Source organism: Alosa pseudoharengus, unplaced genomic scaffold (assembly GCF_046254945.1).
Source record: "Alosa pseudoharengus isolate Yale_2024_CS ecotype anadromous, Long Island Sound unplaced genomic scaffold, YU_APseudo_1.1 YU_APseudo_1.1_scf_9, whole genome shotgun sequence".
Lineage (NCBI taxonomy): Eukaryota > Metazoa > Chordata > Actinopteri > Clupeiformes > Clupeidae > Alosa > Alosa pseudoharengus.
In genome coordinates, this window is record NW_027468881.1 from 7,352,879 (window position 1) to 7,380,105 (window position 27,227).

At 45.5% G+C, this 27,227-nt stretch overlaps 1 protein-coding gene across 4 annotated transcripts in view; it reads right to left on the minus strand.

The window, feature by feature from the left end:
- Window positions 1-27,227, minus strand: part of LOC143114889 (IQ motif and SEC7 domain-containing protein 1-like) — a 58,392-nt gene extending 31,165 nt beyond the window's left edge. For 2 of the 4 annotated variants that reach the window (XM_076276727.1, XM_076276728.1), the window contains exon 1: window positions 8,784-9,164. In XM_076276727.1, the coding sequence (XP_076132842.1) occupies window positions 8,784-9,121 (338 nt within the window). In that variant the 5' untranslated portion in view covers window positions 9,122-9,164. Of the gene's footprint in view, window positions 1-8,783; window positions 9,166-26,902 lie in introns of those variants that run through there. The other 2 variants (XM_076276725.1, XM_076276723.1) reach the window with 2 other exon arrangements.

The following is a 27,227-nucleotide window of genomic DNA, read 5'->3' on the forward strand; positions in this document are numbered from 1 at the left end:
GTGACTGAATGTGAGAACGAGAGAGAGAGAGAGAGGGAGACAGAGAGGGAGAAAGAGAGAGAGGGAGGGAGAGAGATGGGGAGAGAGAGAGACAGAGAGAGAAAGAGAGAGCGAGGGAGAAAGAGCCCTAGCATGCATAAGTGAGAGTACTCACTGGAGGATTTTGCTCCAGGTTCAGTGCTGTAATGTAAGTTGGATGGCAGGAAGGTTGGCTGAGCAGAGGAAGCACCTCTATTAATAGCGGCTTTCAGAGTTTGTTCACGGCCATGTAAACGCTCAGTACCAGCCTCACTCTCCATCTCTCTTTCTATCAAGCCATCTCCATCTGTCTCTCTCTCTATCTATCTCTGCCTATCTATCAATCTATCTACCACTCTCCTCATTCTATCCATCTTCATCTATCCATCCTCACCCCTCTCTGCTCTGTCTCTATCTGTCTCCCATCCATCTCTATCTACCTTTCTCACTCTCTCTATCCCTCTCCTTTTCTCTCTCCTTCTGTTTACCTTCCTGTCTTCCTCCTTAGCCTTGTCCATGTTGTCTTGCTGCTTTCACAGACCTGGACCGAGGGGTATAGGATCTGTAGTAATCCCAGTCCGGACCAGACCAGTCCTACCCTGTACCCGGCCATGACTCAGGCGCTCTGCTCCACTCCACTCCACTCCACACAAAAACATAAACACACACGCACACAGAGACCGGGAGTCTGGGACACGGAGTACGAAACCGTTGGGCAGGACACATTGGTCTGATAGTCTGGTCTGGTCCACACACACACACACACACACACACACACACACACACACACACACACACACAGGAATGGGAAAGTAGACCATGTGAGCTGCCCGAGCCATACTTAATCAGGAGATTTCTTTTTCTTTCTTTCCTTTTCAAATGTTCTTAGTTAGAGCTCAGATGTGACCTTTCTCCAAATGACCCAGCTGTGGATCGCTCTCATGGTTTTCTCTTGCTGTTTAATAGGATTGGGGGAAAGGGCATTCCTTCTGGTACTGGCTGCCCAGACGTGGAAGCTACTCAATCTCTAATAAAAGACCTCAGGCATCCCAAAACCCTGTAGAGCATTGCAGTCACCATCCATACAGTCCAGCTGATGGCTAAGCTAGACTCGGCCCCTGATGCCCAGGCTGGATGACCAGCTTAAAAGTGCAGGCCTCGAATCTGGCGAAGATTGTTGATATCTGAGCAGAACACCCAATCACATATACGCCTCACTTCAGTGATCCTGAAGCAATGTTGTTGCACACACACACAGACACACACAATACAGGTAGAGGACAGCTAGAGGACAGTGATGCAAAATTCACTGAATTTAATAACAAATATAGGATTATAATGAAGGTCGAGTCCGTTCCTGCTGCTGCTGTGTGGACTATGGGGGTATTCTGTGGGTAATGGCGGGTGGCAGAAGCCTGGAGAGCTGGGGAAATGTGTCCCAGATGGCCACGGTTTACAAGGACACCAATCAGTGCCATGCTCCTCTGCGTGAGGGAGGCTGCTGCTGACGCACCCTAATTAGATGCCTGAACTCGGACTCCGAATCGCTCCCTCCCTCCCCCCTCGGAGGGGAAAGAGAAAGAAAGAGGAGATGGCTTCCTTTGGGATTGTGTCTCAGAGACTTCAAACAACAGATCACGAGAAGGGGGAATGTTTGGGTAAAGAGCTGTGCCTATGTAAACATCTGGGCCTTGAAGCACGGCGTGGAGATAACAGCAACAATGACGGGTATGTGTGTGTGCACACATGTGGTGTGTGTGTGTGTGTGTGTGTGTGTGTGGAGTGTGTGTGACTACTTCAGGCTCTTTAAGCCACAGGCACATCTATGGCACTGTGCTGCAGCTGTTTGTTGTTGTTATACCAACTAACACATACTGTACACACACACACACACACACACACACACACACACACACACACACACACACACACACACACACACACACACACACACACACACACACACACACACACACACACACACACACACACACACACACACACACACACACACACACACACACAGACACTCACACTCACACAGAGCATCGTTTCGGTTACATGTCATCAAGATTCTCTTTATCATATCTCCATACAGGGGGATTTCCGTGAAAAGTAGACATACAATTATACTTCACTTCATGCAATCGTAACATTTTATTTCCTCATTTAAATAAACACCCACATCAAGGTTGCCTCACAGTTTCAGGTCATGCTCTGACAGATGACAGTCAGATCTCCGAGATGACAGAGGTTCTGTTATTGATTAAGATGTGAAATGTGCATCCTGCCTGTAAGATGAATTATTAATCAGCAACGATCAACGCCTGTGTTTCATCGTGGCATAACCACCATCTTTTAGAGCCTCATCTGCTTGCCATAACTGTGTAGCACATCTTATAAATCCTGACATCTCGGACAGACAAGCTTTTCATACAAGATGAAGCATGTGTCTAACAGCCAGCAGTTTACAGTCATAAAAGCTTTGAGTAATATTATCTTGGCGCAAGGACGATGGAGTTCCTGAAAAACAAATTCGTTTCAATACATCTTGCAGCTCAAGAAAATACAGTATATACGCCTATTTTTATTGTCGTAATTGAAACCACTGTTATTCCTGGTCAAACTTCAACCCAGTTAAGATGACGACTGGAAAGACCGGACTAAAATGTCCCCTCGACTGTGGTTTTGTGGATTTCACTTTGGATTCCTTGGTTTTCCCATGAATCTGTGCTGTCAGAGCTTGACTGGGCACCAGTTGGAAAAGCGTACTGACTGACACTGATCTACTGCTGTGAAGACCTAAAAGAACTGGACATTTGGAAATTGCTATTAAGACTATATATCTGAGCACTGTCTGGCACCCTGCGGTATCTCCAATGGTAATCCTGAGCAGTTACGGCTTCCTGCTTAGTCCATATCACTTGGTTGAGAGGTACTGTAGGACTTTTGCTTACTTCTGAGCGGACTCTCCGAAGGATTCGAAATGGCTCTCTGCAGTTATGATGTCATAGATGGGAATTCCAACTGGGGGCCCTCTTGGCTTATAAAACCCTGTTTCAATTCGTTGCACGTGGCCTGACTACACTAACCAACATGCCCCCACCCCCACGGCTCAAGCGCCCCCCTGAGCGTAAGAGGGGGCTTTACCGTTAACTTCATCATCTGCAGCTTTATGGCCGTGCCATTTCCAGAGCTCACTCACGCTCCCACTACACCCAGACACCAGATTTCCATTTCATCGGGGGGAAAACGTCTACATATCTGAAATTTCCAAGATTGCCAACGTCCCATGACTGTCCTATTAGGTCAACAAAAGGTTGAGGTGGGACTATGAGAAGGGAACTGAAACAGAGCTACTCCTAAAAAACCCTACGTGTGCTGTGTGTCTCTGGACGTCTATGGCCCCAGTAACCATGGCACAGTGATGTCAGGCTTCATTTCTCCACTTCTGCTTTCTCTGAAAAGGGGTGACACATGGAGACGGACGTGTAGCGAGCGAGCGAGTGTTCCGTTCCCTGAAAAATGGAAAATCAAATAAAAATGGCTGCAGGGAGACTGGAAGCAATTAAGCTGAATGATGTCATCATTCTATATGGCACAAAGACGCATTTGAAACCAAAACACACAGTACGGTTTCACACAGGCATGCTTACAGTAAGCCAGGAGACACAACGGCTTTAACATTCCTTAAAACAGACTTCAAATTTGAACCTTGATTTCCTCTTAAAGTATGAAATACTGATATACATTACGAAGCCTATAATTTGGAAGGAGACCCCTTTCATGTTGACTATAATATCTTAAAGGCTCTCTAAGCAATGCTGGGTAATGTCATTTCTGTTCAAACAAAACAGAAAGCTAGCTCGCTACTTCCTCCCCTTCCCTCCCGTGCAATTGAAACTCTCCTATAACGTGCATCTCGTCGGTGATTTGCTGGAACAGTTTGTTATGTTTTTATGGGCAAGGTTTGCCCAAGTTGTTTTGTGGCTGTTTTTGGAGCCTGGGTTGTCCACAGAGATGAGATCACGTTTTTTTTACAGTGTATTCAGGACACAGGCAGCTAGCGGATGGTGAGGTGATGTTTGCTGTAAGTGTAAGTATGTTTTACCCTAAAAAACGTATGACATCGCTTAGAGCACCTTTAATGTCAGTATGTGGTAGTTAATGCCTTCCTTATACCTGAACCCATGTGTAAATGTACTTCATAGCTCTTTTAAAAACCCCTTTGAAAAGCTGAAGGGCTTCTGTTTCATAGTAGTACGTGCTTGCAGTTAGAAAAAAACACTACTTTTAGAGCTGAGGTTTTCATACTGTTTTTGTGAGGCATATGTACTGTAGGAGTGTATGGATGTTGTGGTGTGATTGAAACACAGAGTGCCGTCGTGGTGTGAGCGCGCCTGGCCTGATGAGAGGTTATTTAAAATAGGGGTGCTGTCTCACTCTCCCCCCAGTCCTGACGACGCGGCAGTAGTGGCCATGGCAGATGTGACGCCTCTGGGCCTCGCAGCGGAGCCGTCGGAGATGACGATTCACTACGGCTCTCTGAAAACCACACACACACACACAAACACACACACACACACACACACACACACCATGTGCCACCCATCTGGCTGAATAGGCTTTGCGCTCGCTTGCTCTCTCTCTCTTGCATGTGTCTCTTTCAAATTCAAAATCAAAAGAGCTTTATAAGCATGTGCAAGTGACACAACAGCATTGCCAAGGCACATAACAATATATGACAAAGAAATGACTCTCTGAACACACCCAGACATCTCTCTCTAAAATGAATTCATTCTTTCTGTTTCTTTCTTTATTCTCTCTCTCTCTCTCTGTCTAACTACCTCTGCGTCACCTATTAGTTTTGCAGAGCTACAAACTCTCAAACAAGCTCGATAGAAGAATCACAGTATAATGGTACATTTCCACCACAGTACCTCTCGCCTTCTCACCCATTTAGTCTGACCACTAGGACACATCAGATACTGCTCTAACATCAGCAACATCAGCGAAGCGTGAGAGGCGATACCAAGTGAGCAAGAGGAGATAACGCCTCCTCAGTCCACCTAAAGGGTCAAGGGAACACACACACACACACACACACACACACACACACACACACAACACACCCAAGCAGTGAGTGTGAGAAGTGGAGACGGCTTTGACTCATGCAGCCTGCGGAGACCACTGGCAGAAGAAAAATCCCTCACCAGGAGTGTTTCCTTTGCATTCAATCATGATTATATGACCTCAGTGGCCCCTGCTGCCCGCCTCTCTGTCTGTCCCGCTGACTACCACGCAGTCTGGCCCTCAGTATGCCACAGCGGGCACCAAGGCAGCGGTGAGAGTGGTGAGCGCGTGGGCACGCAGTTGCAGTTGTTGTCCCACTCTTCTTCGGCACGCTGACATGACTACTCACTGGGCTTGACAAACACCTGCTGAAGAACTGCTGAGTCCCACAGGACTAGGTGCCTACCAGTCTTCAGAATCAGAAATCAGGGTTGGCCAGGTTTGCGAAACAAACAAGGAATTTGACTCCAGTTAATCTTTGCTCTCAAGTACAACACTCACTTAACATATAAAGAATAAAAACAGAAAGGTCAGTAAGAAATATAAAAATACTGTAATATACAGAAGGCAAACAAGCTCCCGTCTCTCATCTGTATCTCTAGATAGAGAGACTCTCTCCAGAATGGACAACAACAACAACAACACGTTACATTTATATAGTGACACTCAAACTTTTTCTCGACACTCAAACAGTGATGCTCTGAAGGAGAGTAGCATTTCAGTGGAATATCCAAATGTAGTATTTTCTGTTCCAATGGTCTGAGAAATCCAATATCAAGAGTTGATTTATCTATTCTGAGACCCTACAGTGCATAACAAGTTCCTGAATAACCCCAACGGATCAGTCCAGGAATGAAAGACAAAAATCTGCACTACCTGCTGAACAGCTGTTCATGATTCCTCCCTTGCTTGTGTCTATACACATACACGCTGTCTAAGTGATTCTTAATATTTGGATGACTAATCCAGAGAAACGCCAGGTTCAAGGTGGATCATCTATTTATGGAGACGTTCTGCTCGCTCAGGTTCACTGGCCTATGTAAATACACACCTCTCTACTGCCCTGTCTTCTCTTTCTCCATCTTCCTCTATCTTTCCTTCCATCTCTCTGTCTTTCACTCCCCCTGCTCTTTCATCATCTTCCTCTCTATCTCCCTCTCTCCATAAGCATCTTTCCCTCCCTCCTTTCTCCATGTCATTTTCTCCCGCCCTCTCATTCTCATCTGTCTGACTGTCTCTCTCTCTCTCTCTCTCTATTTCTCCATCTCTCCCTCCCTCCCTTCCTCTATCTCTCCCCTTCTCTCCTGTCTTCTCTGGATCAAGTTTCATGGCCTCTCCTTGGGGCCCTCTAGGCTCTGTAGAGTTTACAGTGATAGCACAGCAAAGGGCTGGATGGTTGTTCGCCCCCCCCCCCCCCTCCCCCTCCCCTCTCTATCTTTCTCTCTCTCTCTCGCTGGCTGGGCCGGGATAAAAATAGCCCGACGCTCGCTCACACACAAACACTGATTCAAACAGTGGGCACGGCCCTATGCACCAGGACAGCTGGGCGGCACTGTTTACTAGATGTGCTTGAGGAAAAGAGAAAAAAAAAAATGAAACGTAATTACTAAGTCATGACGAACAAGCTCTTTGGGAGGGGGGTGCGATTTTTCCCATCCCAGGTCTCTTTGACCCTGGAGACTCTGATTCAATGAGGATTTTTTTTTTTTTTTTAAAGTGTGCCAAATTTAATTAAGCAATAAAAATGACTGCATGAAGCAGTGAATAAACCCTGTGTGAATGGCTGGCATGCTCAGATAAATAGCAGTTGAGAGTGGAGGGGTAAGGTCATGATTCACAAGCTGACCAAGTGCAGTGCAGCACTGAGGGCCGGCGCATTGATGTGACCATGGAGAGAGAGAGAGAGAACACGTAAACACAGAGGAGGAGGAGGAGGAGGAGTGGATGACGAAGCTGCAGCAGAATAGTCAGGTTGCTGAATGAGACCTGGCACACTATGCCACCTGCTGGTCACACTAGACATCACATGTGCACAGTCAATCACTCAAGTGCTGCATGCACATAGTCACTCACACTCACCTACACGTACATACACACACAGACACAGACACACACACAGACACACACACACACACACACACACACACACACACACACACCCTCCCTGAGCACACACACTCACTGTGTCAGGAGTACAAGTACAAGTCATTTTTGTAGAGACGTACAAAACTGCACTTTCTCCTCTAGTCACGCCCTTCATAAAACAGCTCAGTTTAAGACTCACTATCTAGGCAACTCTGTGCCAGGAAAAAATAACTGAGTCTTTCACAGTTTATTTCCTCAATTAAACATTTAAACCACAAATGTCTATTTTCGGCCCTGACAACCTCATGTAAAACACATTGTGGATCTGAACAAAACAAAAAAAAATGTTAACAATGTCATTACAAGATTTAATGATCCTTTAAATCACAAGATGTCTGCACATTGTCAAATGAGGGTGAATAACGTTATAATAACAATAACACAAGCCACAACGGATCAAAAAATGTAGGATTGAACAAGCTGAGCAGGCACTTTCTGACAGAAATACGAACACAAAATACAACAAGCTGGACCAGTGCCACACCATTCCTGGCAGACACTCCTCTCACAAACTAACAGTACCACAGTGACCCATCCATCACACACAGTCTTTCCTCCTTACTGTAAGACTTTCTGGCCTTCCCCCTCTTTCTCTCCCTCCCTCCCTCCCTCTCTCTCCGTCTTTCTATCGACATGCCAGACTTGCACATAAACTATGCAGACACTGGCCAAAACCAACACACATTGCAAAACCTGCAAGGCACCATGCATCTAAGAACTTTCAAAAGCGGGCAATTACGATGGTTTCTGTCGACACTTTAGCGACGACTGGCTGACAGACTGCTGGCATCCGTAGCATGGCTGGCAACACCACACCACACCACACACACACACACACACACACACACACCAGAGAAGCATCTATTATTAAAAGGCAGATTGAAGCGCTGTGACGCCATGGTGGCAGCAACAGCTGCTCTGGCTTGGCCTCAACATGTGATCAGCTGAGAGGGAGTAGGATCGGATGGGAACAGAACAGAGTGAAACAAAACAAAAGCCCAGCACACAAAGCAGCCGCTTGTGGAGCTGGAGGAGAGTCAGTGACATCAGTCGTCCGCTCAAGCGCTCATCCAGCCAAGCAAGCGGCTGAACTCAGGTCAACTGAATCATGACGTTTAACACACATTGACATTAAGGTATGTTTGAACGCAGCAGACAAGCACAAGCGTCAGCTCTAAGCAAACAAAATCCAGTCTTGTGATGAGATATTGGAGCGTGTGGGCACACATAAACAAATTGCACACTCTATCACTTCTCCTTGTTTGGATATCAAACAAGAACCATCCAATAAAGTGTGTGTAAGTGTGTGGACACAGTCAGAAAAACATGAGAACTACTCTTTGTTGGATTGGCAAAAAAGAAACATCTGATAACATGTATAAAGACAACACCTTATGGTATAGCACTAGTATAGTATAACACTGTACAGTATACTATAATGCAACAGTATAGCACTGTATAGCATATTCTATACTTGAATTCTATACTAGACTAGAACAGCTTCAACACAGAACAGTATCTTCAAACTGCTTCTCTGCTTCACTTACCGTCTCCATAAATTCCAGCAATTACTTCTGCTGAATCTCCCCTTTCTACAGGGTTGGTCCTGAGTCAACTCTCCATGCACTCTGTGTGTCAGCCTGTGCGTGTGTGTTGTATGAGAGAGGGGGTGTGTGTCCGTGTGTGTGTGACGAGAAGGGTCCGGCTTTCCCGCACGCTGTCGACCCGTAGCCTGCTGTGCTCTACCCACCAGTGGGGCGAGGCATCCTGGCCCTCCTGCCCCGCGGGGCTGAGACACTGGGGCTATTGAGCGGCGGCGGCGGGGCACCTCCCAGCGCGGCTGTCTACACTGGCTCGGGGCATTGTTTACGTTGGCACCACACATAAAGGCAGCCTTTCTCGTGCCCTTTGCTTGACGTCGGACTTTTTCCACCTTGGATGAGGAGGGGAGGGGGCTGGGGCGATTTCGGACACAGTGTGCCGGGGCCCCCATGTAGTGTGCAACATGTAAAACTGTCAAAACGTGTTGGGCACCAGGACAGGGGGAACGTCCACAGGAGAAATTTGATTACGGGAAGGCCGTGCGTTAAAATGATGATGATTACAATAAAAATGCTATAAAATACAGACAGTGGACAAGCCAGACAGATCTGAATGGACACCAGTGAAAAACTCAGACACAGGTGAACATCTGAGTGAAAAATACTGTATCTATAACTCACTATGTCCATAAAGGAAGTGGGTGGATGTCAAACATAAATCATACATGGTTCACTACACACTCATGCCAAATACTTTAATGCCAGTGACCTACATGGTTTGGCAAACTGTAGGATCTCAAATTAGTCATGAAAACAATCACTCATTAAAGGGGGATTTCTGGGAATGATCAACTACAGATGTCAGACTTTGGCCGATGGCACAAAAATTCACAGCTCACCAAGGAGTTACTTAGCCCTCCTAAGTTATTCTCTTCCCTTATTAGGGGGTAAAAACTTAGGGGCACATCTCACAAAAACAACAAATTATGGAATGTAAACTTCAAGGCTTGTATCAGATACAGTATGCCAGGAACACTAGCTTCAGTTTTAAATGCGTGTTAGGAGAGATACTTACAAAAAAAAACACGAAATACAGGGGGAGTATTGGAAACACATGTTTTTGACCTTAAAGGCCAGACCCTGCCCAGGACTGATAGCAGCGTCTCTGCTCATTAGGAAGAAGGCCAAAGTTAGCAGGACACATGCTAAAGCACCCTGCATTGCCCGAAGCTACACATGACCACTCCGGACAGTCAGATGTTATTGGGGCGAAATCGTACAGTCAGGATTTAAAGCCACTTGTCAGAGGATATCCTGCCCCGATGCTAACCTGCTCCCCTTTTTCCAAAACATCACAGATTCTAGCTGACACAGGCATGCAAAAACAAACAGTTTTGTCTATCACAGGATAACATTATGATGAGCCTGTTGTTTTCAAAAGGCCAACAGATCACTGTTTATTTTCTTAAATAGACTGTATCTATGTATGGTCTATGAACAGTAGGTTTTTCAGTGTTATGAGGATAGACTTCCATTTTGAGCACACTTCAATAGTTATGACAAGCCTCTCATGAAATAATGGAGGTTGCTATTTCAACAGTACACTTCACAGCTACGACCAAAGTCAGAGAAACAGCCTGTGCAAAATGTAAAATAATTTTTCCATACCTGTCAGCAAAAGTATTTTCCATCAGGTGTGAATTTAATAGATGACTATATTATGACTCATCACTAAAACAAACACAGCCTGCCAAGCAAATAAGACCGAAATGACTGCATCTGAAATGTCAAGTGTTTCAAAACCATCTCTGTCTTCAGAAGACACTGGGCACATTTGTGTGCTGCGAGTTGTCTGTGCGACTGTGATGTGGATCCCTGAGCTGGCAGATTCCATTCATACCTCTCTGCCCTGGACTTTCCTGCAGGAACACGAGTCAGCACAATCTAACGTTTCATCCTCCACTGTACCCGAGAGCCTGAAGGCCGACGAGGAAGGAAAGCAGGCCTGCCTGCCTGACGCTAGAACCGTGTACAAGAATTCACCGCTAACAGGAAAAGGAATCCTCAGATCGAAATGAAATCCCATGTCCCAGGCCTTTAGTGTGGGGGAAAATACCAATAAAACACATTAAATAAAGTTTATTTATTTATTTATTATATAACTATAATGAATATATCAGCAGTTACAGCTTTTTTAGCTGAAACCTAGTTGATACACTGCATGCATACATTGTATGATATCTAAATGAATAAATACAGATTAATATGATTGATATGTAAATTAATGAATACAGATGTCCATTAGATTTTAAGTGTGTTATCACTGAAATACTAGTGATCATTAGACCATCGACAGCCCCTTCAACACTATGGAAATACACACACACACACACACACACACACACACACACACACACACACACACACACACACACGTCAGGACAGCAAACCGGCTGCTGCACACTGCCTGTTGGTTCAACACACAACTGGTCTGGAAATTCTGCAGTGGACTGAGACCTTTGTTCTCCAGGCCCTGTAACCTGTACATGACATGGGAACTGCAAATCCTGTGAACTAACGCTAACAAACATCAACACTATCTCTCTCGTCAGATTCCCATGGCAACCCAATTCTGTATAAATAATACAAAAACATTCCCATCATTCAAAGTGGTAGTTGATTCTAGGAGAGGCCTTTTGAGTTTTCAGGCACTGCAGAGCTCCAAATCCATTCCCATATCTGTGGAGACAGGCCGAGTTCCATCGCTGCAGCGCTCCGATTCCGAACACATTCACATATCTATGGAGACGGGGAGTTCCATCACTTAGTGTTCCATTTCATGTTGATATTGTGTGACAAGGGTTTGTTTGTGTTCCCCTGCTGATAGACAGTAGTTGGACCTGTTTGGATACGTCCCCACCCTTATGAGCTGGGTGGTTAGCATTTCAGTTCAGTATTTCAGCAACTGCCCCTCTTGACTCTGCACATTTCACCAATATACAGTAGAAGACAATTGTTTGTGTGTACTGTATGTGTGTTTGTTAGAAGGAGAGAGTGAGTAAGAGAAAGACAGTGAGGGAGAAAAAGAGAGAAAAAGAGAGAAAAAGAGAGAGGGAAAGTAAAGAAACAAGTATAGCCGTCATAAACATCTGCCATGTAGGAAAATGAAGCTTTTCCATGAGACTGTTCTTGTTTTAAAAAAGAAAAACTGTTTCCACAGCCATCGAGCAAACAGTAGCCCACTGTGTATGCGTCAGGAACTTCTCTAGTGAGCTGTTGTACAGATTCGGAGACACCCAGACCCCAATTATAACAATCACAACTTATTATAACGATTTGTCACCATCCCAACAGAAGAACATTGTTTTGATTTCATAATCCCTGTACAGTACTTTACTAGTAACAGAGGAATGGGGAGACATGACGTTTTCTTTAGAAAATGGCTTAATGTTTGCAATTAGTCTGGCACCTACGTCAGTGGAAGATTTTTTTTTAGATATAGAAAAGAAAGAAACAAGGACATTAAGTTGCTTGTTTAAAATAACATTACATAAATATATAGAGGATGTGATGGATTTGCCGCAGCAGCATAACTGTCCCTCGGCATCTATAGTATATCATCTCCACAGCAAATCAGGCACCCAGACAGTAGCATAACAATTAGAAATGAACATCATTAAGCACAATTAAGCATGAGTAGAATCAAATCAAAGAAACAACTTTGGGAACTAAATATGAGGCTAATGAGAATGCTCCGGGTGGACTCGGGGTCGACTCTGACACGGACCCATGCCACTGTCTCTTGCGGATGATCTGGAATGAGTCATAAGTGTCTCCTTCTACTCAGCTATTAAGTACTGAGGATGCTGGCTTCGTCTTCGTCTGTTGTTTTGTGCGCACCATACTATTTACTCAAATTAATTTCCTAATCTGAAATGGAACCAGGCTTTTGAACCATCTTTAAACCATTAAGTGCATTTCCATAAAGTTAGCAAAAGAAAGTACAATATATATATATATATATATATATATATATATATATATATATACACACAGTATATAACTTTTTATAGCAAGTTTGAGTAGAGCTATGCAACAGTAAGAGAAGACGTATGCTGCCCAGACACAGCCATGTGTATTTTTGGTTTTGTGCAGATAAATTGTACTTATCCTGCCGTACGGTGCAGGCGAGGCGATGTCGATGATGCCCGAGTCTCCCGCAGACCCTCAGAGGCCCTCAGGAGGCGGCCTACTTCCCCCCTCACCAGACCCCATTCATTATCATCTCGTGCAATGCCGGTGCAGAGCAGAGCAGAGCAGCAAGGCTCGCCATTGCGTAATTAATCCTGCTCACTACAAAAGCAGGCCAGAGGCCATGCATTGCAATGAGTGCCGGACATCCACCTAGCCTTTGAACCCAGGGAAGGGACAGTACATAATGGCATCAGCCTGACTGGAAAGAAGGGGACCCCTCCACCCCACCCTCTCAACCCCCCAAGTGCTTTTAATCTGTGCTAATGATGAGGCCATGGAGGCCATTCATTCTGTAAACAACCACAATTAGTTTAGATCAGCAGTTCTTCCCGGATGAGTTGAGGAAGGGAAAGGACTGAAAGGGGTGGGGGGGGGGCTGAGGGGTGTTGGAGGGATTGAGGCTGTTTGTGAGGCTACATCTCAGTAAATCAATGTGAGCTCATCAGCTAAAGCGTGCTGAAGTGGAGGGCTGGAGCCAGTTAAATTGAAAAGATGCAAACAGAGCGGAAAGGAGGGAGTTACTCACAGCAGGTGTGAGCCGCAGCATAGAGAACCACCATCTGCCTTCTCCGTATGAAATAGAGGTAATACAAAAAACTCCGGAGAGAGACAGATAGACTCTCTTCCTCACAAAACTCTGTTCCTCATGGTGAGGCTCAGGGAATGACAACCACCTGTCCCCAAAAATGGGGGCGACTACAAACCAAGACAAGAAAACACAAACCAACTTCATGGGCCACGGCAAAAATGAAAAAAATCTACAAAACTTCACCAGCAGCAAAACTTCATCCCTATTGGATGCCCAGCAAAGACTTAAAGAAATAGAAGCCGGATTGCAAATGTAGCAATTCCTCCTCTCACCACTCTACCCTCACCCCCCGATCCCCTCTATGACGTTGCCAAAGAAACCAGCTGATTCTGAAGTCCACATTTGGCCCAGATCTTTTAACATGTTAGCACATTAGCATAGCTGCTTGGTGCGGATCAGTTGGCGGCTATCGAAGACCGGGCCACTGCGGAATTGAGTCATCATCATCCCACAGTCCATTTCAGCTCGGCATAGCTCCTGTACTGGACAACCCCTCTGCAGCACCACTGACCGTCAGACTCCCTTGCTAGGAGCGGTCAGCAGTAAACAGCTCTCGTAATGCAATCATGCCATCTCTCTCTGTGAGACAACACCCACTACTACAACACTCCTACGCACCAAAGTCACCGGACAGGGTTAAGAAGGTAAACAACGCCTCATGTGTTACATCTGTGAGACACAACAAACAGCCTCCACACAGCATGAGTCCCTGTATGTAAAATCTTTCCTCTTAGCCGTCATATACAGTAAAAGTCCATCTATATTAGCTCTGTTAGAAACTAGTCACACAGCAGGAGTCCATCCACCTACACATACACACATACATACATACATACATACACCTGTCTGTTCCTATAGCTACCATATACGTATCCATCTCTATTACCACTGTGAGAAACGGCAAACAGTAGGCTCAACAGAAGGCACAAGAGTCCACCTACTGTACCTCTACACAAGTCGTTCCTTCCTCCTAATGCCCATATAATGTTACATTTCCATCTACATTACCGACGTCCACAAGTCTGTTTTTTCCCTAACAGCCACATACTGTAATTGTGCATTATACAGTATTTCCTCTGTTACACCACCAAACAGTTGTCACTCGTGGAAGAGTCCAGTCCACCTACCTCTACACACATCTGCCCTTCCTCCGTGCGGTCAGATACGGTACATATCCGTCAGGCTGTCATGGGTGCTGGAGTGTGTGTGCCTTGGCTGGGCTGGGCTGGACTGGGCTAGACTGACCTGGGAGGTGGCTGGGGTCTGGCTGGCTGCTCCTGGGCAGGAGGAGGAGCAGGGATGCTGGGTGGCCACACGGGAGCTCTGCCTGATGGGCTTCACTGGTCAGCACATTCCCATGAGCCCCCACCCCCCAACCCCACTCGCTCTCCTACGGCTCCCTCCCTCCCTACCTCCCCTCTCTCTTGGACTCTCTCAGCTGCTGGGGATCTATTTCTCTCACCACCAACCCCCCACCGCACACACACACACACTCTCTCCTTTGGTGTTTTTCTCAGTGCATTTCATTCGCTTTGACACATTCACTCGTGGTTTCTCATATATTGCTCTAACCACCAACCCCCTCCACCACACACTCTCTGTCATGTGCTCTCTCTGATGTATTCCGTTACAGTTTTTTGATGCTGCACACTTTCTTCCGCCAACCCTCTGCGCTGACGTTTTCTCTCCCTCCCTTTCTTTCTCTCCATCTTCTCTCCAGTGTTGCTCTTACCGTAATGCAGGTCTCATATTCACTTTGATTCCTGCAGTCTCTCTATAACCACCACCATCTTTTCAGTCTCTCTCTCTCTACACACTTCTCTCTGGTTCTATCAATCCATGCCTACATAGGGTCTCTGTGCTAACGTTACCCCCCATCATGTGACTGACACACACACACACACACGCAAACACACAAGTGCACGCAAACACACGCATGCACACACACACATTAATGCACACTCACACACATGCGCACGCAAACGCAAACACACACACACACACAAACACACGCATGCACACACACACACACACACACACACACACGCATGCACGCAAACACACACACGAATGCACACTCACACATACACATAGATTAGTTCAGCTGTTTGTGTTGATCTGAGGGCTCTGGAGGGAGGTGTCTGGTGGCTGCGCTGTTGCTGCTGCTGCTGTTCTGAAGGTCAGCCAGCCGGGGCTTATTTCTCTCTGCCCTTCCCGTCGTCCACCCCTCAGCCCTGGCCCTGGCTGTGAAACCGAGAGCCTTGGGGGCCGGGGAGGGCATTAGCGTGCCATCAATAACCCAGCAGACTCCAGGGCCAGTTGCCCACAGGGCAGCTGCTCACCCAAGAGCTCGCAGCCATTAGGGTTGCCGGTGACCAGCGACACCCTGCTGGTTACTCCCGGTCAAACCACAGCCTACCACTGCTGGTCCACTGACACAACACAGCCTCTACAGTATGTCCAGGGGTCACTGGTCCAGTGTCACCCTGCAGACTCAAGGCCTGCTGGTCATTAAGCACCCTGCCACCTCTCGGTTAACCTTTACAGCTGCTGGTCCAATGGCACTCTATTACTATTTTGCTTCATTTTGGCTTACCAAATTTTAGAAACGGTTTACCGTTAATCTTAACTTCTATTAATTACTATATAGTCTGTAAGTCGCTTTGGACAAAAGCGTCTGGTAAATACAATAACCATAACCACAACCATAACTCTGTAATGTCTAGAGCCACTAGTGTCCCACAGCACCCTCACCCTTACACTCACATGTCCACAGCACATGGTTTTGAAGGAAAAAGATGGGAAGGGAAAACATGAATGAGCTCCAAGTTAGCCAGCATGGGGCAGGAAGGAGAGATGAATCTCGTTATCATCACAGCCCACACAGCTCAGGAGCACTGCAGAGGGGCTGCCCGCTGCCGACGCCACACAGGAAGCCATTTGCAGGAACCCGGCAATTCCAGGAAAGAACTGCCAGAGCCTCCATCCTTCATGAGGGAGAGGACATAAAACCTCTGACTTCATCCCCCTACACACACACGCAGACGCACACACACACACACGCAGACGCACACACACTCTCACGCTCACTCTCTCACTCTCACTCTCTCACTCTCACTCTCTCACACACATACACACACACACACACACATCTGGTGAGACAGTGACAAATATGTCAGCAGCTTGAGGTCTACAGGGAGGAAGCCAGAGATCTGTTCCACTCACAACCGTAAGAGTCTGTAAGGTTCTAGGAGAGCACTGATGACCGGATTTGCAGGGTATCTGCTGGGTGGGCCCAACCCAGCTATGATGGGGAAACACCAAATGCACTGTACGCCAGAGAGTACTGGTATGCTTTATAGAAACTGAAATTAAACAAGAGCTGTGACATGACTGCAGACCTTTGCCTCTATATTTGGACAGTAAAGAAAGTGAAAGAATAGTGACCCTCTGGCTTGTGTGAAAATCTGAAGTAAATCAAAATAGTATTTTCTTAATTAGTGTGCGGTCACACACACGCAGACGGACGGACAGACAGACAGACGGACCTAACTACAATACCTTCTGTCCCCTGTTTGGTGCAATAAAAACGTGTTCATTTCCTGTTTGCAGTGTCACTGCTGCACCGTTTTTTTTCTCTCCAAAGTCCGTCATAACTGTGACCATGGCGAGAGTGTAGGCAAACCATAACCCTCACCAAGCAGCAGCAGACGGGCTTTCTAAAGAGGTGTCAAAACACCTATACTACTAATTCACACAATGTACTGCACATCCCATATAATTAGAACTGTGTAAGGTGGAGGTGGAGCTGGCAGCTCCAGTGGAGAATGGGAGAGAGCAGACAGTACAGTAGGCTGGCAGAGGGTTGGCACAGCCCCATCTTATGGGTCAACACAGCCCTCCGTCTGGGACAGCTGTTTTACAGCTGTGGCCAGTGGCCCATGGACCGGTCAGGCTCAGTGCAGCACTACACTGTGCAGTGTGTCTGCTCTGCCCACCTGCCTGAGTGCATTTATATCTGGGGCCTATTGCACAAAAGCAGAATTAAGACATCCGGGATAAGTTACTGAGCTGCGCTCAATGAATCCAAAACAAGAGCGTACAGGCTTAATTGGTTGCACAAAGACCAAGCCAGGATGAGCAGACACGGATTCATCAAGCCAGGTGAAACCTATCCTGGATAAGTGCGCGCTCACGGCTCCCTCAAATAGACCCCGCCACCGATCACAGATTCACTGATTCACCATGGCAACTAGCGGCTTCATTGCTTCTTCTAAGGTGTGAAGTAGGTAGCGATAGCCTTTTCACAACAGCAACAAACAGCAACACCTCTGTTTAGGAGAATATTGCAGCTAGTGCCGCGACCACCACGCGCGAAATGGTAAGGCACTCCCGTGATGTCACATTGTCGTATGACAGGTCGGGAATGGTGAGTAGCATATGTACAGTGATGGCCAAAAGTATTGGCACCCATGCTAAAGTTGACTGAAAAGAGGAATATAAAATCATCTTTTGGAAATTGATCTTAATGCCTTAAGTGAAAAATGAGGAAATATCTAACCTTTAAGGACACCAATTTTCTTAGTGAATGAATAATGTATCATAAATAAATAAATGTTCTTCCTTAAAATACAGGGGTCATAAGTATTCCCACCCCTATGTTATATTCCAATAGAGACAGGCAGATTTTTTTTTTAAAGGCCAGTTATTTCATGGATCCAGAATACTGTGCATCCTGATAAAGTTACCTTGGCCTTTGGAATTAAAATAGCCCCACATCATCACATACCCTTCACCATACCTAGAGATTGGCATGGGTGTTATTTCAGTTAGCCTATTAGCTGGTTTGATGCTCATTGAGCTCATTTTAATCACTCATATGCATTTGAACAGAATTTATGTGTGTGTGTTTTTGTGTGTGTGTGTGTGTGTGTGTGTGTGTGTGTGTGTGTGTGTGTGTGTGTGTGTGTGTGTGTGTGTGAGAGAGAGAGAGAGAGAGTGAAATACACATTAGGATCTGCCCCAAATGTCTTTTAGCACAGTGGCAGTGATACTACGGATTTACATGATTACCAGTAATGCAACAATAAGCATGATATTATAATATTGCACATGATTACTATAAGTAAAACAACAAAAGCCTAACTATAATCAAAACAGAGGAGTATGTACTCCATCCACTGTGCAATCTAATGTGCAGGTTTTTAAAATACTGGTATAGGTGTAGACACTGATTACAACACTGTTTAAAAGACAATGAGGGAGGGAGAGTACTGGGTAGTGTTGATAGATGTTTGCAGAAGAAGTGACTCATTCTCCTTCATTAGTGGAGGTGGGCACAGTAGCCTTTGCAGGCTTCTGTTAGAGGCATGCGAACACATGGGCAGTTAGCGCTTGGTTACAGGTTCAAACAACTTAAAACAGGCCTGAGATTTCACGAAATTGGGAGATATGTGTATAAGAAAGCGAGAAAGCAAGAAAGCAAGAAAGAAAGAAAGAAAGAAAGACAGAAATAAAGAAAGACCATGAATAAATAAATGAAAGACCATAAAGAAAGAAAGTAATAAAGACCAATGGAGTATTTTATACTGTATGTATTACATGATGCCTTTACAATCATTATTTCTTTAAATAATTATTTCTTCACCATTATTACTGTTATAATGTGATCTCTTATTCATTGCTGCTACTTTGAGTTGAACTGGATTGGACTGAATTGGAGAATGTGTGCTAAATAAAAAGAGAGGCAGACAGCTGCTGAAAAAAAGAAAAAAAGGCAGACAGCTGCTTAACTGGACATAACGAAAGACAGAGAGAAAGAAAACTAGAGAAAGAGAGAGCGAGAGTTGGTGAGCAGGACTGAGAGAAAGAAACAATGAGAAATAGAGTTGCTGAGCAGGACATCTGCTAAACTACAGCGTGCTCCATGCACAGGTCACTAAACATGGATGAACGCCTACCCAGGGAAGCATGAAGCTGGAGAGCTGTTGGGCAGACTATACAAAAATTCATCATCTGGGTATTGATTGGAAGAAACCATTAGCACTGGACAGTAAAACTTTACGACGGGACTGTGTCATTCCACATGGACACATAATCAATTTCTAATGAATCAGTTTAATGAAAATACAGCAGAAATAATGGAAAAGGTCAAACTCACTCACTCATTGCTTCTCAATGATGAACATAAACAAAATCACCAAATATCATATACTGTAAATATATATAAAATACTAATACAACCTAGTAAAGCACATAAAGCAGTGTGATGCTAAAAATAAAGAAATATAAAGAAATGACATCTACTATACAGTATCAGACTACACAGTATTATTTCATATATAGCCCTCTGGCCAAGGGAGTTCCTCAGTGCTGTAGCACCACATAGAGGCAGTATTGCCAGTAGCAGTTTCACAACCCCCCTCAGGAGAACCCCTGCTGTGACCCTGGGGTCCAGTGGGGGCTTTAAATACTTGGGCTGCCCTTCAGTGTGCCTGAGGAAAACTGTGGTGGTGCCAGGGCTCAACAGATCGCTCCGTGCCGTAGCGAGCCATGAGGCGCGAGCTGCACACACTAAATCATGAATGAGAGGAGCAGATCGACTTTCAGGGTTCCAGACCTGTACTCATCAGCTCAACACTTGTGGAGTCACACATGCAGAGGGACAGGTCATGCAACAACCCTCAGCAAGAAGAGACACACTACTGAAGAAGAAATGGCGTGAAAACAGTACCAGAGTCTCACTTACTCATGAAAATGAGGATTTTCCTCAAATTTACCATTAGGGGGAGCAAGTACATCGCAATCGGTTCCCCTTCGACGGGAGGATAATTACCAGCCCCAAAACCAAAATATATAGTTCATTTTCATAAGATAATCCATTCCCAGGCTGGCAAGCGCATAGTTTATACATTAGAAATGTCCAAATGAGGGCAGTAAATTTCACATTTATTACGCATGGAATTGCCATGGCTGTGAAGTCAAAAAATACGGCACTAATTTTTACAGTTGTTCTGGGCTTTCTAGTTCAGAGTACCCGTACCTCTACAAATGAGATGGGTGGAGATGAGGAGAGAAAGAGAGCAAGAGAGAAGAGAGAAGAGAGAGAGGAGAGGCATAAAGAGAGACTGAATAATAGAGAGAGAGAGAGAGAGAGAGGGAGGGAGGGAGAAGGAAAGAAAGAGAGAAATGAAAAGATAGAGAAAGAGAGGGCGCAAGAGAAGAAAAGAGAGAGAGAGGGATAGAGGGTCACTACAGGGAGCTCATTACCCGTCTGGTGCATGTAGGCTGGGCTACACTGGACCGCGAGAACAAGGGGACTGGATCAGCGAGGCTGACACCGCACACACTGTCATGTCTGACTTCGCTTGCGACACCAAAGAGAGCGTCCAAGGCGTAGCATGAAGCTAGGAGGCAGAACCAGATCACCATGAGTCTGATTATGTTCTAGTGTCTCCTGTGGATTGTATATTCTATATGTTGCTGTATGGTGAGATATAATGTGTACCTGTTTTAGTCTCACAACATCAAAAGAAAACTCAGACTATCAGGCTGTGATGAACAGAGAAGAAGGGACAAAGAATGAAGGAGGGAGTCGTGGCTTTGGAGGGCTTTGGGCTTGGAACCGGAGGGTTGCCGGTTTGATCCCCGACCAGTAGGAACGGCTGAAGTGCCCTTGAGCAAGGCACCTGACCCCTAACTGCTCCCCGAGCGCCACTGTAGCAAGGCAGCTCACTGCTCCGGGTTAGTGTGTGCTTCACCTCACTGTGTGTTCACTGTGTGCTCTGTGTGTTCACTAATTCACGGACGGGATAAATGCAGAGACCAAATTCCTTGTATACGCCAGTATACTTGGCCTAGAAACCTGATTTACATTTACGAATACAAGAATACAATATCTAAAGAATATGTCTGTTAGCAGTATAATAATATGGAAATAATTATAAATAAACAAAACAACATCAAACAAACGTAGAAAACAAAACCTATTCAGGCTTGGCTTTACGGTCACGACTCAGTCATTGGCTATTGGTGTGACGCTCAGGGAATGGTAAAATGGTTCTGAGACTTTGCATGTGGAGCTTGAAGCTTGGTTAAAAGGTTCACATTTACAACACAAACTTCCTGAGGAGGAACACAAAGCCCCCTTGAGCCAAAGGAGCAACAGAACAGCCCTTTAATGACTGTTTTCCTCGGCTCTGTGTCAGCCTTCATGACAGCCCTGTAATTTCTGCTGCCGCACTTTCCACCTACAGCACAAGAGTTGAGGGCACAGTGTGTGCATGTGAGTGAGTGTGTACTGTATGTGTTTGTGTGTGTGTATGTGTGTGTGTGTGTGCATGTGTGTGAGAGTGTGCATGTGTGTGTGTGTGTGCGAGTGTGCATGTGTGTGCGTACATGTGTGTGTGCGTGTGTGTGTGCATGTGTGTGTGTGTGTGTGTGAGAGAGTGCATGTGTGTGTGTGTGTGTGTGTGTGTGTGTGTGTGTGTGTGTGTGTGTATGTGTCCCTCTGCATCCTAGCTGAGTTTACACAGCTGACCAGCAGGGCCTTAACCTCCACAGGGGACAGAAACACAGAGGGGTGGCCTGCACCACATAGCCCCACACAGCAGCTGGATCTGGGACCGATGTGGCCCAAACGTGGCCTGTGTCCCTGTCTGCATGAAGATCCACCATTCCACTGACTATAGGCCACAGGTTAGATAAGCCCATGGATGAACTACACCACTGATGAACAGACGGCACTGTGAGAACAATGGTCATGCCAAGGTTTCCCCGAGACCACTGTTGATCAAATAATGTTGCATAACATCATTGTATATTGCTAACAATGATTGAGAAATTATGATTTTGAACACTCTCTCACTCTCTTATTTACCATGACGTAGCAAGATGACGCCTTAAGACCAGTCAACTTGGATCATTTCCAGGACCAGAAGTTTCTCAGAGAGATTACTGATTAACGACAACATTCATTATAGTCTGTAGATTAACCACAGTTCTGTTGCCGGTGTGATGCATTATTATCTTAGTTCTGGCCAAGACAAAAGGCCTTCAGGACACTGAAGGAGTGGACGGCTGGCCGTTGTAGACGTTAGCGTAGTGAAGTTAATCAGACAGTCACACATTCAATGGGAAGCAGATTGATTGGGCTGTTCCCTTCCATGCTATGAACGCTGGGACAGTTGGTAAGGGCCATTCATCAGTTACTGATAGCTGGAGGGATTGCTTCTTCTGCTTCCGGTGAATATGAATGTTCTCCCGTCGCAAGCTGACAAAGACTATTGGCCAAACGATAACGACTCGTCGGTCTTCTGTTGGCTCCTCAGCTTCGTTATCTACTCCTAGAGAAAAGAGTAATCTGCAATGAATGTGTAATAGCTCGGCTCTCTCAAAGAGCGATGCATCATTTTCTCCTTTTCTCCCAGACTACCACACACGCTGTGGCGCAGGGGATTAATCACTTACACGACAGCCAAGCTGCAGTTTGTCCAAACAGATATTTCTGACAGTGCTAGAAACGCAGCAGAACAGACAAGCGCACGCACACACGCATGCACACATGAAAGTACAGACACAAATGTAAATAGCTCTTCCACACATCCATCCCAGACGTGCTTTGTTGATTTAACACAGACACTAAGCGCACACCAACACACACAAACACATACAACAAAACACACACACACACATACAACAAAACACACACACACACTGTGCATTGCCATCTTGATCATTTTTCACTTCCCCCAGCACAGCGGTTTGAAGCCCTTGCCCAGATCTGCAGGAAAGCAGGCTGCCAGGAGGGACAGCTAACGTGTGACTGAACGCCATTGGTGGAGAGGAACCCAGATTTTAGGCTAATTATACATAGTGTGAGGAGGAGGGAGGGAGGAAGGAAGTATGTGAGAAAGAGAGAGAGAGAGAACAGAGGATAGAGAGGGGGGGTGAGACAAATATATGGCAGAGTAGAAAGGAAAGACACGACTTTGTGTGTGTGTGTGTGTGTGTGAAAGAGAGATAGAGAGAGAGAGATAGAGAGAGAGAGAGAGAGAGAGAGAGAGAGAGAGCAAGCATCACGGAGCAGGATGAAGGGTGAACACAAATACAAATGAGAGCTGCAGTGCTGCAACATGAGCTCATCACGCTCACTATGAGCACTCTCTCCCTCCTCTTTCTCCTATTCCCTCGCTCTTTTTCTACCCCTTCTCTTATTCTCTCCCTCCTCTCTCATCCTCTCTCTCAAACCCCTCTCGTGCTCATTCTCTCTCTCTCTCTCTCTCTCTCTCTCTCTCTCTCTCTCTATCTCTATCTCTATCTCTATCTCTATCTCTATCTCTATCTCTATCTCTATATATATATATATATATATATATATATATATATATATATATATATATATATATATATATATATATATATCGCTCTCTCATTCTCTCCTCTTTGATTCTCTCTTCTTCCCTCTCTTGCTCTCATTTCCTCTCCTCCATCTACCTCTCCCCCTCTCACTCCTCCTCCCTCCTTTTCTCTCTCTCTCATGCTTATATAAGTTCAGTGTAGAACACACCATCATTTCTCCCCTCACACACCCTACACACTGAGAGGAGAGACTCACAGAATGTTTACCTTCAAAACACACTTCAGTCAACTCTTCATGTGAGGTTCATTTCCCTAGGAATTATCCACATGCTACATCCAGAGTCTATTATGTCACTGAGCAGTGACGTAACTGTGCCATCACTCAGAAGCACTGTACAACTTTATTCAGAGTTCATGTCCTGGAACTAACTGTGGCATGTTTACAACAGTCAGCACTTGTTCTTTTGCCACATGGGTTAGCCCAGGGTAGTAGAACACATATGTCTAGTTCTCTAGTTAGACGACAGGGACACTCGGTGACGTGGTCTTCCAGTGTCTCCTGGAAAAGTTAACTAAATGGCATGGGAGAATCGGCACCGAGAAGAACATCTCCCATGTGAGTAAAAGGGAACAAAAGAAGATGAGGGGTTCTGCTGTGCTGTAAGAACAATCGCCCTCCAGTGTATAACTAGGCTATCGAAAATGTGTCAGACTAATCTGTTTAAACACAAAAGGCACAGAATCTTCACCACACCATTCAAAGTCTCTCTCTCTCTCTCCATTCAAGGTGGAAAGAAACCAATATGACATTATCAGCTATTCCCGCTTCTATCTATCTTAATGTGTAAAATGAAAAAAAGGTTTTCGAATCACCCTCTGAACTGAAAGATGGCTGCCATGGTTTACATTTCATACTAGGTTGCATTGAACACAGCTATGGAAACATTTGGACAGTCCTCCAATTACGTAACATGAAGCTATTTATCTCTGTGGGACCCTTGAGCTCTTCTCTGGTGAAATTCAGTAATATATAAATCAACCAACATCACACATATGACATTTAGCACAACAATTAAAGCTGATTATGCAATGATCAACCACAAATCAGCAAGTCCCCTGTGCCATTTTAAATAGAGCACAACAGCCAATGATTAATACTAATGCTGTCTGTTATTACTGGTCGCTATGCTAGTGAGAAAAAAAGAACAAAACACCAAATGTGCTGAGAACATCTGGGATGACAAAAAGTCTGACTATTGTTAACCCCCCCCCCCCCCAGGCTCAAGTAATGGAGTTATTCAACTCCAGGGAACATTCAGAACAACTGCCTTGTCCAAACATTACCACACGAGTAGTCTCACTCACCAAAGTGGAATTACTTCTCCTTCTGCCAATTCAGCTTTTCCATGACTTTCTGCCTGTCTCTATCCATAAAGGTCTGGTTAAGAACATGCTGTTCAGCAGTTCAGACTACGACTGTAGGACTTTTAAACACAGCTCCGGAACAGGCTGTGCCCAAATGAGGTAGCGTCTTACCCTGTTCAGATGTTCGGTCCACGTTAAGCCAGGCCACTGAGCATAGCAGGTTGGAGTGCCAAAATCTCTTCTGGGCAACAGGTTATCTTTTTACACAACTGTCTCAGAGATGAGGATGGCATCAGAAGGTCAGGTGTGCTGTTGACCTGTTGACTAGATAAACTGGTCTCCGCACCTGCACCCCCAGGTGAGGCAGGGATGTGTCTCTAGTGATGGGGTCTCGTCTTCAGCCTTACTGTCACTCTGATAGGACGTGTGAAACTGATGCCACTTCAATCGTGACTCTGTGAGCCGAGATGTGTGAGCTGCAAAGGCTGCATCCAGACGCACAGGGGTAAATAAATAATAGCCATCTCTATTTCATTTTCTCTCTCTCTATCTCTCATTCTCTCTGCTTCTCTCTATCTCTCTCTCAGCTAAGCTCTGCCTCAGACAGAATTACCCTGACACCAGCGTGTCACTGCAGTGGCCCACAAAGCTGGACAGGTCAGCTCCCTGCTATCACCACCACTGCTATCTTACACCGAAGAAATCCCTGCAGTCTAGTACAGGCAGTACAGAACAGGACAGTGAGGAACAGAACAGAACAGTAAAGACCAGAACAGCAGGCCATCTCAAGTATCACAAAGGGAAACACCTGAACAAGCTTTGCTGTTCCTCTCGAGATTGTTATGAGACACAACTCCGACTCGATAAAACTCGCACGGAACACACACACACACACACACGCACGCACGCACACACACACAGGTGGAGCTTTTGTGGCAAAGCGAAAATATGTTGGTGGTATGCCTTAGGAATGCCTTGACAACAGCACTCTATGTTTTGAGGGCGAGAGCTTGGAGATGCTTGCCTCAGACTGGCAAGTTGGCAGGGGAGATCAGCTTACAGTTACATCAGGATTGGCACGCTACACGCTTAAATGTTCTGTCCAGTTAACTGAAAGGATACAGAATAGTTAGCAAATGGAGCGACACTGCAATGCATGTACTGTGTCCTTTATTGAATGACACTTAAGTTTAGAGGTGTTAGACCAAGTGCTTTACTTGCACTGACTGCAAGTTGTGCATCAAAGTGGGTTGGGTCTCAGGAGAAAACTTTTTGCAAGTCAAGAGTGACCAACAGCACAATCTCAAATTGCTATTTCAGATAACAGAATATATATATATATATATATATATATATATATATATATATATTATATACATATTATTGCAAAAATATCATATATACCCGTATACACACACACACACATACACTGTAATAGAACAGAAAAGGACAGAGGTGAGTGAATGACCGATGTAACAACTGAGCATCTTCCCTTTGTGTCCGATTCTAGATCCCTGACATTTGTCTGGTCGGCGTCTGCAGTAAGACGAGTGCCTACCTGATGGTCCTGACTGAAATGCAGTACTTCCACATAACATTCCAGACGGCGGTGACATCGCTGGCTGAGACGTGCGACATTCTTGGGGGGGCGGGGGAGGAAATGAGGTCCCGGGGCACTGGGAGACAAGCGTGAAATATGTCGCATACACACAACGAGAACACAAGCGAGGCTGCTCTCCACGCTACGCTGAAACATCCACTTCTCCCACAGACTCGGAGTACGTTCCCCCTTTTTCCTTCAGACCACAGGGTGCGTCCCACAGCTTTCAGTTTCAAGAGAGGAGAGGAGAAGAGAGAGAGAGAGAGGGAGAGAGAAAAGTGGG